Source organism: Protopterus annectens, chromosome 11.part0, assembly GCF_019279795.1.
Source record: "Protopterus annectens isolate FY-2018-M chromosome 11.part0, PAN1.0, whole genome shotgun sequence".
NCBI classification, from domain to species: domain Eukaryota; kingdom Metazoa; phylum Chordata; order Ceratodontiformes; family Protopteridae; genus Protopterus; species Protopterus annectens.
In genome coordinates this window covers 218,655,354-218,670,889 of record NC_056745.1, presented here as the reverse complement: position 1 = coordinate 218,670,889, position 15,536 = coordinate 218,655,354, and the positions used below count along the sequence as shown (strand labels likewise).

The window sequence follows — 15,536 nt, the reverse complement described above, 5'->3', positions numbered from 1 at the left end:
AGGATGGACAATGCTTATTTGGAGAAATGTTTAGGCTTAAAAATAGTCCCTAAGGGACTTAGGTTTTTTAAATTACCATTAGGTATTAAGTTTAATCCTAACATAGTATCTGATTTTAATAAAATGTTTGATGAATTTGGGTTTGCATATATAAAATGCCTTATGAAACATAATGAACAGAAAGTCAATGAATTATTACAAGAGGTTGGAAATTTGAACGAATTAATTATACAAGATGAAATGTTTGAGAGATGGTATGATTGTTATTCCAACCAGTTCAATCAAGCTAAAATGAAAGTAAAAAATGCCTATGAAAGGAAAATGCATAAAATAGAACGGGACATGGAATTATACAGAAATGGAAGGGCATATGTCTGGCCACAATATGAAAGAGAGGATGAAGGTACATTTGAGGTGGTGCAATCCAGGGGAAGAAAGAGGTATATGAGAGGGAATGACGAGGAAAATTTTCAAGGGGCATTATCCAGCCCCAAAGAAACAGCAAAGGAGGTATTAAGGGGCAGTAACGTTTCTCACATAGTGAACTCCCCTGAATTAGGTCATTCCATTGATATGGAATCTACATCCCTGGTTTCACCACATATTATACCCACTAACCTAGATTCACTTTTGGATAAAATTGTCATCAATAGTGAACAAGAAATCAGTTCAGTTGATATGTTTACGAAGGATGTGGGCAATGAGAAGGGGCCTAGTATTAGAAGCCATCAAGGGTTCAATGTGTATAATTATACAGATATTAATGTTACAGATGATATCATATCCCTTTTTAGTAAGGGAATGAAGTATATCCCCACTGTCAGGTTTAATTTATTCGATCTCATTAAAGAAATTAAGTTATTCTGTAGAAGGCTGAACCTAGCCATCCAATTTAATGAAGATTCTAATAAGTCTCATACTGTTAAGAATAGATCTACATTAGTGAAAAAAAGTACATACATTCCGACTATGAATGCTCAGGTAGCAATATATGAGAAAATGGTGTGTAATGATATGTACCGTTTATACAAAGAGGTTACAGACAATGTAGGAGATAAATATGTGAAAACAGACAACCTGACTGAGGGAGAAAGGAGATGTATGAAGGAACTTATTATGAATAATGAGATCAGAATAATGAAACCTGACAAGGGAGGTGGGATAGTGATATTTGATAGTCAACAATATTATAATGAAATTAACAACATATTATACGAATCAGGTAATTACGAACAGGTCTCACAAAACCAAATTAACATCGGATATAGACGTATAGACCTTGTGATAGAGGAATATCTGCTTGATAATCGCATTACTAGTGAATTATACGAATATTTAAGAACTGAATATCCGATTATGGCCCATATTATAGGAATCCCTAAGATTCATAAAAACCAGCTTAAACCGCCTTTTAGACCTATAATTTCAGGATCTAAGTCAAAAACTTTTAAAATAGGGACGACTATTGATCATTGGACTAAGCAAGTATATACTAAAGTGGACCATTTGGTTAAGGATTCCTGGGATTTTCTGAGTAAACTTATGACGGATGTTTGGGATGAGAATCTGACATTCCTTACTATAGATGTTCAGGATTTATTTTCCAGCATACCTGTATCTACAGGATTAGAATACTTTCATAGTAGTTTAAGTAAATATTTGGGAAGCAGTTGGGACAGAGTTAATCTCATCATGGATATGATGGGACTTGTTTTAGAACACAATTATATAGCACATCAAGGGGAATTTTTTAGACAATCTCGAGGAGTGGCCATGGGAGCTTCGTGTGCTCCCATTTTTGCCAACATGGTCATGCTCGAGTGGGAGAACCAACATATATTTCCCAGTGAGTTTTTCAAGTATATCAGGTTATATACCAGATTTTTGGATGACGTTTTCATCATTTGGACTGGACCCATAGATATGATTCCCACTTTCATAGAATATCTCAACAATACTACAGATTTTTTGAGATTCACTTTTCAATTTGACAAAACAGGTATTGCATATTTGGACACTTGGATAGGCAACACAGGTAATGGGTTTACCTCTAGATTATACAGGAAGCCCACTCAAATGATTACATCCATTTTAGTAGTTGCCATCCACCACATATTTTCAAAAATATTGTGAAGGGTCAGTGTATAAGAGCAGCGAGAATGTCATCCACGATTGAAAGTATGAATAGTGAGTTAGACACAGTTACTAAATTATTTCAGGATCGAGGTTATCCGAGGACCCTGTTGGGTAATGTAATTTCTTATGTGAAAATGCAATGGGGTTCAAAAATACAAACCCTTGCTGGGGAATAGTAATATACCGCAGAGACAATTGAGTAAGGATTGGGATAGAAAAGTATGTGTGATGAGATTTAATCCATATGTCAGTTTAATTACTGAAATTCTCAAAAAACATTGGTCTTTAATTACTACTATGGGCCCTATTGGAAATATAGTAGGAATGGAGATTTGTACGGTTTACAAGACTGGAAATAATATAAAAAGATTAATGGAGCAAGGAATAAATGGATTAAGTGAAAAGAGAATGAAGGGTACCAGAAAATGTGGCTCCTGTAAACAATGTACATATATTAACACTACACAAAAGATTAGGTTGGGTAATATTATGCATACCAAGGTAATATGTAAAATGGGAATTGTAACTCTCAACGTATAGTATATATAGCTACCTGTACAAAATGTTCGGCCTTTTATATAGGCAAAACCGAGAGGAAGTTTAAGACTCGTATATACGAGCATATGCACAGGATAAAAAAGGGAGATTCAAAAAATGCATTATGTAAGCATATTTTGGACAAGGGGACAGAACACAATTTTACTTTCGCCATTATTGACCAAGTAGAGATTAGTGACAGAGGTGGAAATTGGAAGACATACTTGGCATGGGTTGAAAGTAAATGGTAAATATGTACAGATGCAACAACACTACCAGGTATAAATGATTATATCAGTTTGAAACCTTTTTTAGCTTTGAATTAAATTGTTACTATACAGGAGAACCTGTTTATTAGTAATTCTTAATATATTGTTAAAGGATTTTGTATATTAGTACATATACATACTTTATTGTATATATTACTTGTGGGTTATTGTACATGATTTTAGTAAATTTACCTGACTTTTGGGTAATCTGGATACAGTAGTGTAAATTAACTATGTATTAGTTCCTTTTTATCCCTACGGCAAATATAGAATATGAACAACTGTATGATATTAACACATTGAGTGGAGGATAAGGTATTTAATAGTTGATGAATGTTATACTACATTTAGATGAAAGTAGTAGATGTTCAAAGATAGTATATGCAAACTTTATAATTCTCATAGGGTTATGTTTTAGTTTAATAATGTTTAACTTGCACCTTTTTTCTATGAACTAAATTGGAGATGTACATGTTTATAGTAGATAGGATTGTTTTAAATATTGTAAACAAAAAGTTTTTTAAAAAATAGCACATTTGTATTTTTAATTAATGCATTTCAATTGAATAACTGCTGATTTAAGGATTTTGGCGCCAAAAATGTTATAAAAGGAATGGATTGTAGGAGCTTTATTGGTTCTGATGAAATCTGTGTTGAGACAGATGAAAGCGCTTAACCACTTTAGTATTTGAGCATATTGTACGTGGCTCTTTTATGTCAATAAACTTGTGTACATTGATCTTCCAGCTTCGAGTTTGTTGGGGCATCTTGATCCTGCTATTCTCAGGGAGATACGGTTGTTGTTCAGCTTATTTTTCGTGCCTGGGACAACATGATCGACAGACCACGATGCTTTGCCAGAGATGGTCTGCACCTGTCGCCCTGGAATTCAGGTTACTGACTAAGGCTCTTGCCACCCCTATAGTGCCTTTTTTAGGCAAAGTTCAAAGGACAAAACCACCACCGTAACAGGTACAAGCATGCATAGGTTCATAAACTGGTACTAAGCTAACTGCCTTTGCAGGCCATTTTAAGCCTAGCCACTTCCCCCATGTGAGAATCATACCCTGCACCTTCTGTTTGTAAGGCAAACACCTTAACCATTATGCCACCTTCCCACCCTGCAAAATCTGAAAGTAATGCTACTCAATGCTAGACGTCGAAACCTCAAAATGCACTCTCTCTCGAGGCACTCCTAAAAATGGAGAACATCGAAATCTGTGCAGTAACTGAGACCTGGTTCAAGGCTCCAGAGAGCACCCCTGCCATACCAGGCTACAACTCTTACCACACTTTTCGGCTACCAAACCAGGATTGAAACACTAAAGGTGGAGAAGTGTCCATATTCACCAAGGATATTCACACCACCAGGTTAGCTGCCCAACACAATGCGTCTGAAATTCTCCAGGTGCAACTAACACTAGGTAAGACTGCAATCCAAATTGTAGCTTGCTACAGATCCCCTACCATGCCCCAAGATTCTTACTACACCTTTCTAAACATACTGGAAAATATTAATATACAACCAAACACCCTAATACTGGGTGATTTCAACTACCCTGCCATTAACTTTGAAAACTACATATGCACCAACACCTTTGCCCAGTGGTTCTTGGAATTCATAAATTCCAGTGCCCTGGATCAACTAATCCTTAGTCTCACCAGGGGCTCCAATATCCTAGACCTGGTCATTACCAACATGGGAAATCGATGCTCCACACTTATGGTCACCCCCTCGTTGGTCAGGTCAGACCATAAGCTAATCACCCTTAACATCCACATCCCACCCCCACCCCCCAGTAAGGAAACCTCCATAAAAAACTTCTCCAAGGCCAACTTCATGCTACTCAAGTCAGAAGTTACAAACTTCATGGCACCCATGGAGAGGGGAACTGAAAGTTTGACTGCCGAGTACTACACTAAGGCACTGTACGAGCACATCCACTCATGCATGAATCGTGCCATCCCAAATAGAACCAAGATGCTCTCCTCCAAAAAAAGGAAGTCAATCTGGTGGTCCCCTGCCATAAACAAACTTTACAACAAAAGAAAAAAACTGTTGCAGAAAAAAGAAAAATCCCAGGATGCAATAAACTCCCTTACCAGCCTCAGTAAACAGCTGAGATCCCTCATTAAATCCTCCAAAGCTAGTTACGAAAATAAAATTGTCAAAGATTCCAAAGACAACCACAAGGCATTCTATAACTATGTCAAGAATCTAAATGGCAATGCTCAGATCTGCTCTGAGCTACAACAGAATGGCATTAAATATACTGATCTCAAGGATATTGCCAATATCCTGGCAGATCAATTCAGTGCCAACTTCACCCCCCTCTCACCCCCTAAATGGCCAATCTCAATATTGGAAGATTGCCAAATTCCGGTAATAACGGCCACACAGGTAAAAGACGCACTCTCCAAAGCTAAGGATACAGCATCCATGGGACCAGATGACATCCTGGGCTGTGTACTACATGAAGTACAAAATGAACTGGCACCTCACCTAAGTGTCATGTTTAATCATACCTTCACCTCAGGCTTCATGCCCACTGAGTGGCACACAGCTACCAGTTATCCCACTCCACAAGGGGGGATCCACCTTGAATCCCGGGAACTACCGCCCCATCAGTCTGACAAGCCTGATCTGCAAGGCCATGGAATGTATTATCATGGAACTTATAAACAAAGACATTGTCAACCTTAAAACACTGGACCTCACCCAGTTTGGGTTTGTGAAGGGCTGATCTTGTCTCCTGAACCTTACTGACTTCTTTGAGTCAGTCTCCAGATCCGTGAACGAGGGTAAGGCAGTCCACACAGCCTATCTGGACCTCGCCAAGGCCTTTGACATCATCCCCCACTCTGGAATCATTGATAAACTTACTAAGCTGGGCATTAATCCCTACATCACTCGATGGGTTGCCAACTGGCTTACTGACAGAACCCACACTATAAAAGTAGCTGACTCCAAATCCAGCTCCAGGCAAGTGACAAGTGGAGTACCTTAGGGTTCAGTCCTGGGACCACTCGTTTGGCATCTACTTCTCTGAAGTACAGGCCAACACTAAGGGACTCTGGCTAACAAAGTTCGCAGATGATTGCAAACTGGGAGCCATTATTGAATCCCCAAATGATGTGGATACTCTACAAAAGGGCCTTACAGAAACAGATGCTTGGTGCCAGAGCCATGGGCTCAAGCTCAATGCCAAGAAATGTATAGTTATCCCCTTTGGGAAAAAACATGTACCCGTGAATTATCACATAGGTGGCAGTACACTATGTGATAAGAGACTTAGGGACACAGGTGGACAGTGGTCTCACCTTCAATAACCACATCGCCACAACAATCAGGAAATCCTTCTATGTGGCACACCTCATCACTAAGGGCTTTTCATCCAGAAAAAAGGAGGCCATTGTCCCACTGTACTCATCCCTCTTTAGACCCATTATAGAATACAACGCCCCATTTGGTATGTAGCTCTCAAAACATCTGCAACAACTGGAAAGGCCGCAGAAATACCTCACTAAAAGAATCACAGGCCTAAAGCAGATGCCCTATGCTGACCGCCTTAAAAAACTCCAGCTATACTCTGTCGCACATCGTCTACTCAGAGGCGATCTCTGCTTAACATACAAGGCCATGTCAAACCCAGAGCTGTTGGACATGCTACACTTAAAGAAATCCCAATCCCTCAGAGCCACACGCTTCAGGGATCTAAATCTTGTCATCACAATAAACAAAACATGCTGGAGGGATAGGTTCCTGACCCAAAGACTCCCCAGACTCTGGAATAGACTGCCCATACATGTCAAGCAGAGCGCCTCTTTGGCCCTCTTCAAAAGGAACCTTGATTGGATGGGAGAAAGGAAATTCACCCCGGGGATCACGTCAGTCGCCCTGCTAGACAGGGGTCCAGGGAAGTAAATAGTGTGGGAAGAAATAGCCAGGGAATTGTTATGGCTAGGCTTGTATAGGCCCTAGGGCCGATAGCCTAGTACCAACCTATGAATCATGGACCCTACTTCAGCAATGTAAAATCAGATCATGAATGGGACTGGTTAGTTTTTGTCAACCCTCTGTCAAGAACTGAATATTTCTTAAATGTAGAAGTATAAGGAGTTGTACATTCCATTGGATTTCCGGAACTTGTAAGTCCATTTTTACTGGACTACAACTATTTACTGTTATACTCAGTTTCCTATCAAGAGGCAATCGCCTCTCTTGGAATGAAACTCTCTGTGTGTGCTATAGCAGCTTGATTTAAAAAAAGCAATTCTGCTTGGTTTTGAAAACTATACTAACCACCCAAAAGTACTGAACCAGGGCTGCTGCTGCTTTTTCTTTCCCATTTTAGATTGTTGTTTGATTCTGGTAATTGACAAAGAAAGCTGAATAAAGACTTCTGTGTTTTCTTCCTTATTCTGGAATATGATTTAATGAACTATTTTTCAATCCTGAAGCAGACAAAATTTTCTAAAAGAACTACAGAAGAGAAAATACAGCCTAGTTTCTCAGAGACTTTAGTTAAATCTCCCAAGTTTTGCCTGTGAGTCATCTGCAGCTACTGAACATTTTTTAGTAAAACCATGGTAGTTATGCAGCTCTTTCCTGTAGAAAGTGGTAGATGCAATCTAATTAGATGTACTTTTATTACAAATGTTTTGGCGAAAAAGAAACAGAATCAGGTGGCCAGTAACCTCTATCCACTATACCCCCTTTCTGTTTAGGTCTGACAACTAGGGTACCCACCTTCTACTAGCTCCTGGGCCATTTCCTACACTGACTCGTATCTTGCTTGTCAGAGACTGTTACTCCCTTGCAACTTTTATCCTTTAATTTTAAGGAACTGTTCTTTACAGGTCAGTTTCATCTGAGACTGAATAAACACTTTTTCCACTTTGCTGAAGAAAAAACTGCATTTACATTCTTTCTTTCCTGTATTTTTAGTTCCTTCAGTTGACTATAACTTTTGGTCTGACGATATTTACTTGGTACAAATAGCCTGTAGGAAAGGCAGAAAATGGATACTATTAATATTACCTCTTTCAGTTAGGGGTGCAGAAACTATAAACAAGTAACCTGTAGAATTGCCAATACAATACGTCATTATGTGCATATGGTGCATTGACAGCACATTGCAGTATTTTTCTGCCCTTTAAAATTATTAGGTGAATTATATCAAACTACTATTGAAAGCTGTCCTACTTCATTTTCTTTTTCATGGCTGAATATAAGAATTTACCCAAATTACGCTGAAGCGTTGACATCTTACACAGAAATCTTTAATTCCTCATTTACTTCACTGCAATGACTATTCTAATCCTCACAATTGTCAGATACACCCATACCTTCTTTTAGGTCTCATCTCTGTCCTGGTGTATCCAGTTTTAAACAGAACTGAATGTAACACAATAAAAGTGAAGTCTGTGTACCCTAATATCATATACTGCATCATTAATGAATATATTAGAACAGTGACATGATTACATAGCTCCTATGGACCCTACTGATGACTTTGCTAGAACCAAAGCTGGACTCTCTACAAACCTTGATAACCTGTTCTTCAGATAACTTACCATACAACCAACCATACAGGGTTCTCTTTCACCTTTGTATCCATCAATAAAGTAACATCCTTTGAATCTTGAATCAAAGATCTTCCAAAAGTATACAAAGATCTTTGCCATTCTTCTCATCACATGGTCTATGAGAAAAAAATACTTCTATGATGCAAGTTTTCCATCTGTGAAAGTGAATGGTCTCTCTTTCTTTTAGTAGATCCTGTTCTTTCAGGAATTTTATTAGGTACCCTTTTGTAGGTAACTTCAAGTACTGCCCCACAAAGTCAAAACTGTAGATCTTTAGCTACCCATATTACATCTGGATCAAGTTCCGTTTCAGGAGTTAAATAACTCTCTCCTTTGGTGTTGAAAGATCAGAAGGTAGCGAATTCTATTTCCATCCCAGGTGCCTGGATTAATTCTGAATACTGATAATGCAGTACAATGTGGGGGAGTGCTGTCCTTCAGATGAGATGTTAAACCAATCTAACTGAGTTAGTGGCACTCTGGTGGATGCAAAAGATCACTTGGCACTTATCAAAAAAAAAAAAAAAAAAGAGTACAGAAGTTCCCTGTTGCTCTAGTCAAATCTCCCTAGACTAGTCAGTATGAATACCACTTCAGGTCTCCCCCAAAGAGAGGCCACCAGCCTAGTGAGATGAGCCCTGTCAACAAAATCATAAATACAAATAAAAAATAATGAAATAAATTCTGCAGGTGCCACCTTGAGTTGCATTAGGTATACTGAAGCCACAGCTGTGGTTTGATTAGCCTGCTTTTCTGTAACTTCTGTGGTGTTCACCTTTTTTGTCCATGAGCAGTGCATGAAAGCAGCAAGACCAAGAGGGACTATAAGTTTGGGCAGAATAACCATAGTTCTGTAACCAGTATGGATCCCTAAAATGCCAGTCTAACCAGTATGGATCCCTAAAATGTCAGTCAGTCAACATATACACAGAGCCTCTACACTTCTTATCTCATAAGAAAAAAAGTGTACGGAAAGGTGTTACATTTAGCCATCAAACACATGACACCCTGTTTGATTAGTGGCACAGGAGCTGGAGAACCTGGGTGGGAAGGATCAGAGTTAGCGGCTGATGCGTGGCTATCCTGAGGGAAGGGAAGATGGTTCAGCTCTGGTTAATCTAGCAGACAGAAGGAGCCTAGCAGGCCTGGGCCGCATAGCTGGAGCACCACGTAACCAAAGAGGAACATGAGATATCTCAATATGCCTTACCCTGAGTGGCAGCACTTGTGACACCTGCACACTGCCTGCATGAACCAGAGTTATGTAAAGTCTGCGGGACTGTCAGATTTCCTGCTTTCTACCACCTGACTCACACCACCAGGGGGAGCAAATGGACTGAAAGGGTGCTATGGATGAGGAAAAACAGGCCACAGGGTTTGTCTGGCTCTTGCATTATGTGAGGAACAAATGAGCCGATGTGCACAGGCATGGCTGCCACTGGGCAAATCAAGGTGATTAGTAGCAAAAAAAAAAAAATCACGGACTTTATACCATGTAATGCATCCCAAGAATGTTTCCTCATCTTTAAGCATATGAAACTCCTCTTAAATAAGTAAGCAAAGAAATATACATTATTGAAAACACATTCTGATTTAATCATCCCATGCAACAACATGAAATCATGTCATAAGGTTACCATTTTACACTTACTGAGTCATCTAGAATAGGAAAAGTACAATTCCTTAAATGAGAATAATAACTGAACAGTAACCATGTTATATATTGCACTTTTACATGTGTATACTGCATATTCACAAACACTACATCATACCGCAAAATCCCTCTAATAAATTATGCTAATTGAAAAGGAATGGTGAGGCCCACAACACAAAAGCTGCAATGGGATAAAAATATTACAAAAAATGAGTTAAAACTCTTAAAAAAGTAACCCATTTCTGCTATAGTGCAGCAGCAGCATGTCATGCTTAGCAAGCAGTGTTAACAGCCATTTAAAAGGACAGCACAGTTGTAATTCACAGGAAATCTTACCAGGAAAAACATTCGAGGCTGCATGACTTTTCTAGAGAGCTTCATCAGAGTTCCTTCCTTCAGAAAAATCTAGTCAAGGAAAACAACATATGGAAAAAGCGATCACATGTGCAAACAAACATTTCAGTTCTGAATAAGTAACTCATACATTAGACATTTCTAAAATTCAAGGAAGCTTTAGTCAATTTTAACTTTAATTACAGACAGACTTACTATACAGAACTCTTTCTAAGACAGTAGTGCTGATAACCTTTCCAGTTATTGTAGGTCATCTGGCAGTAATAAATTCTATGAACTAAACCATGGGAGCAGTCCAGAGCTTAAAGAGCAAGCTAAGTGCCAGGGAGGGGAAGGGGACATTATGGAAGCATGATGCCACAGGAACATGAACTACTCGGTCTTTGCTCACTCTACATTCACAGGGTGGGTGTTAACAAAAGGATAAAGGAGAAAAGCATTTTTCTGCCGTCAGGGTGATACTGTATCTGGACATCCCTTATCTCTTCACCTTGTAGAGGCTAAGGATTGGCACTTGGACACAGAGCCAGATCATAATCAAATGGGGTCCTACTAGGCAGGGCAATGGATCAGGGGCTCCCCATACACAACCCCCCACACATAGCCATTCCAGTGTCACATTACTTGGCTATTTCTCCCAAGTTACCATAAACACTGTTCAAACCTCTCTATGTGCAGACTGTTTTCTGTTTTATTTCTACAATCATTAAAGCTATCTGGATTTAATTCAAAACTTTTACTTCAAATGTTACAAAACAATATAGTCTCACATTGAAAACGGACTTAGCATTAACAGTACACTTTTCTGCCCTTGAAACTCACATTCAGTGAAATGGCATTGAAACTCTCATTCAAAGAAAATACATCTGGCCAGTGGCGCATTGGTTTGAAAAGAGCTTAAAGGTAAACTCTTACGCCCCTTGCACACATTTTTAAGACCATGCATACATGCATATGTTCTTTGATTCACCTTTTGATTGTATTAAATTATATTCCTTGTATAACAGGTTCATAGGTAGGTACTAGGCTATTGGCCCTAGGTTCTACATAAGCCTAGCCAAAAAGGCACCCTGGCTTTTGCCACCCAAGAAAATTATTTTCCTGTGCCCCTGTCGAGCAGAGCCACAGAATTGATCCCTAGGGTGAATTTCCTATCTCCTATCCAGTCAGCAAGATTTTTCTTGAAGAGTGCTAATGGAGCTTTGCTTGATATAGACAGATAGTTTGTTCCAGAGTATGGGAAGTCTCTGGGACAGGAATCTATCCCTCCAGCATGTTCTGTTTATTGTGGTGACAAGGTTTAGGTCTCTAGAGCATGTAGCTCAGAGGGATTGGGGTTTCTTTAAGTGGAGCATGTCCAACAGCTCTGGGTTTGACATAGCCTTGTGGGTTAGGCAGAGATCGCCTCTGAGTAGGTGATATGCGATGGAGTAAAGCTAGAGTTTTTTGAGATGAACTACGTAGGGCATCTGTTTGAGGCCAGTAATCCTCTTTGTGATGTACTTCTGTGGCCTTTCTAGTTGTTGTGGATAGTCTTGTGAGGTACATACCAAAAGGGGTGTTGTACTCTATAATGGGTCTAATGAGTGACGGAGCAGAGGGGAACAATGACCTTTTTTCCTGGATGAGAAACCTTTTGTGATGAGGTGTGCCATGTAGAAGGATTTCCTGACTACTGTGGCGATGTGATTATCAAAGGAGAGACTAGTGTCCACCTGTGTCCCAAAGTCTCTTATCACACTTTCAGTGTTAAGTAGACTACAGCACCAAGTGTTAGACTGTTTCAAATTTGTAGTTTTGAACATTTTTCCAGTAAGCAATGAAATAAAATGCATGAACTAATAATGACAAAACTGCCCAATTCAGAACACTTCAACCATAAAAGGCCACTTGAACTTCTGTCATTACAATCCATCAATATCAGTCAATATGCATAATCTCTGCAGAAGTAAAAGTCGTCTACATAAAGATGTCTGTAACTAATGCTGAGGTTGCTGCCAGCAAACAACTTTATATTCCAGTGTGTCATCTACAAATTCAGATGGGCGGCCATGATGGTGCAATGGCTAGCTTTGTCACCTCACAGCAAGGGGTTCTCCAGTTTGATTCTCTGCTGGGGTGCCTTCTGTGCGGAGTCTGCATGTCCTCCCTGCTGTTGTGTGGATTTCCTCCAGGTGCTCAGGTTTCCTCACACATTCCAAAGTGATGCAGTAAGTGGACTGGATGCACTAAATTGGCTGCAGCTTAGTGTGTGTGCGTGACTGAGTGGTACAGATGGACTACCATGGCAGGGCTAGCCACCCGGCGGTGTAAACCCTGGCTTGAGGGGATTGTCACTGTTAAAGTGACATCAGAAACTCATGTGCAAAAATGGGAAAAAGGAGTTGAGGATGGATGGATGGCTCTACAAATTCAGTGCCTGCTGCCCTTGAACAACAAATTGCCTATGTTACATTAACAAAAAATTGGTAAGCTGGTAATATTGCATTAGGGAATGGATGGCAAACTGACAACACGTTCATAGTTACTAGGAATCTCATCTAAAGGAGGACATACTCAGGACTGCAGCATTCTCACCCCTCAAAGTACAACACAGTTTCAGCAACCCCACAGCCTTTTTAATCAAAAGCAAGTATGCTACCTGTTGCGCTATTAACAGTTTTAAATTCTAAAGCACAATGGTGATGACCATTTGCTAAACAAAACTGTTGCACATTGTAAACAGACTTAGCATAAGCAGCAGTAAACTTCTCTTCTCCTGAAGCTCACAGTTCCTCAAAAATGCACGAAGGTCACAATTATTTGAAAAAGCACTTAAAACTCAATTCCTTAGAAATGCACTGAAACTCAAATTTTTTACCAGCTTGTTAGTTGGTGTACGGTTTCAAGCAGTCTCCCGTAAATAAGGTATAGAGGTTTGAGCCTGAGCAAATTAACTAACCTGCCGCATTTTACACACTCACACCCACCCACCGCTTACCTATGACCGACTGTGCTGGTGGAAGAATCTGGACAGGTTCAGGTCCACCAAATGCATTCCCTGCATAGATAGGGGTTGTCTTCTTGCATTTTAAATTCCGTGTGCAGATTGTGGGAAACAAGCAACAGGTCTCTGTGACAATGATACATGCAAATACATCACAGCATGCAGGGATGCACGGATGCAACTGGTGTATGCAATGATGATGCAGGGGGAGTTCTTAAGGAAGAGCTCTCTAAAACACTCAATTTTTTTTTTAATTAAAAAAGTAATGTGACAGTCCCCTTATCCAGTGGATCCCCTCCCAGGCAGTGGAACCTTGGTGACTGCCTATGTCACCTAATGCTGGATCTGCCTCTGCTGGGACATGGCACATATGGGACAGTAGGTTTGGAGTGGGCAAGGAAAACAAAAAAAAAACGAACAGAGCAGAATGATGTGGTTGAAAATAACTACAGAGTAAAGGTTAAAGGTCAGCTGCACAAGCTAAGTGTATCAGTATTAAGTCCAAAAAAACTATATATATACATACACATATATATACACACACACACATATATATATATATATATATATACACACACACAAGGAGAATGCTTAAAGCACTTCTTTTCTGGTTTGGATAGCTTTTCACCACTAACTTCATTAAACAAATATTTAATCAATATTTCCACTATTTTCCAGCAAAAAAAGTTTATAAAGACAGAGCTTGCAGCTCAATCACAGAATAAGATTAAAACCTTTAAATGCTAGTTTTTAAGTTGTTCTGCATAAAACTTCTGCATTCAGCTACTATTCATCATTTGATGCAGTAGACTTGACTTCTGCTGCCATTTCTGATTCACTGGCATCCAATTTGAAAAACAAACTCAATATTAAAGTCTGCAATAAACTGCAGGACTGGCAAAATCCTTGTTGTCTAAGCTATGAAGCCCAAGAAGTACTATAAAAACAAGCATCTTGAACAAAGAAATATTTGTGATAAAACACCCTGCATATACATGTTTCTACTGATGCAGAGACAACAGAAAGGAGGGTTGAAAACTGCAGTCTCAGATAACAAGCAGTCAGCACTCACCTCATACTTAAACTATTCCTATAATACAGACCTTGATGCGGGGTCCCTGAGATGCAGAGGACAGGTTTATTCTTACCAGTCTTCACATTTGACACACAACATAAGTTGTCTCATGCAAACCTGGACTGCATTTGCATAATCTAACAAGTATTTACCACTACATTGTAAAAACAATACATTTCTGTCATTACATGAAACAAGCACGCACTTGCCACATTCCAAAATGATACAGCCTCCAGCTGTTTCTCATCAGTTAGCTGAGTTTTGTGTAGTCAAACATGAAGTTTGTTCTGTCATGTGCTTCTGCTCACAGTAGTCTCTAGTCTTGTTTGATGCTGCACTGACTAAGAAACAGCAAGAAAGTTTTCCTTAATTTATGTCCATTTTCTGAGATGGAGTGACCTCACTGTGAGAGCAATAAAGTACAGAGGGCATGAGGGAAGGTACAAGTGGCTTGAATCTGCAAAAACACTTGTATTACCATATGGCTGGTTTGACAACTTTTGAAAATTCCTTTGAGAGTACTTTTAAAGGTTGTGTGTACACAAACGCATGGTTTCAAGTAAGAATGGAAAACATTTGCATTTTATGCTACTCAAGATATCACAAGAAAATTCCTCCACCCCCTCCTGCAGCCAAGCTGTTACAAGGCAAATGAAACCAGGTTAGGGAAATCCATTTCAAACAACATGTTCTATTAACTTTCTCACATGACATACCTGGTCATGTTCAAAACATTCTGTCCATTCTGAGAGCATTCTTAAGACAAAATTCTGAAAGGGTAGCCACCTGTGCTATGAAAGTTGCATGCAGTGGCACCACCCTGCATCAACCAGCCTTGTGTCAGTTTACAGACCACAAACAGCGTAATGGCTACATCATCTTTGGTAAAATGTCCAGCGCATTCCAGTCATAGTACAGGCCCAAGAGGCAGACTGC

General features: G+C 39.5%; 1 protein-coding gene across 1 annotated transcript in view; it reads right to left on the bottom strand.

The window, feature by feature from the left end:
• Positions 1 to 15,536, bottom strand: part of FGD6 (FYVE, RhoGEF and PH domain containing 6) — a 1,320,563-nt gene that overhangs the window by 469,744 nt on the left and 835,283 nt on the right. Inside the window, exon 11 of the mRNA XM_044087187.1 lies at positions 10,522 to 10,590. Coding sequence (XP_043943122.1) covers positions 10,522 to 10,590 — 69 coding nt within the window. The remainder of the gene's footprint in view (positions 1 to 10,521; positions 10,591 to 15,536) is intronic.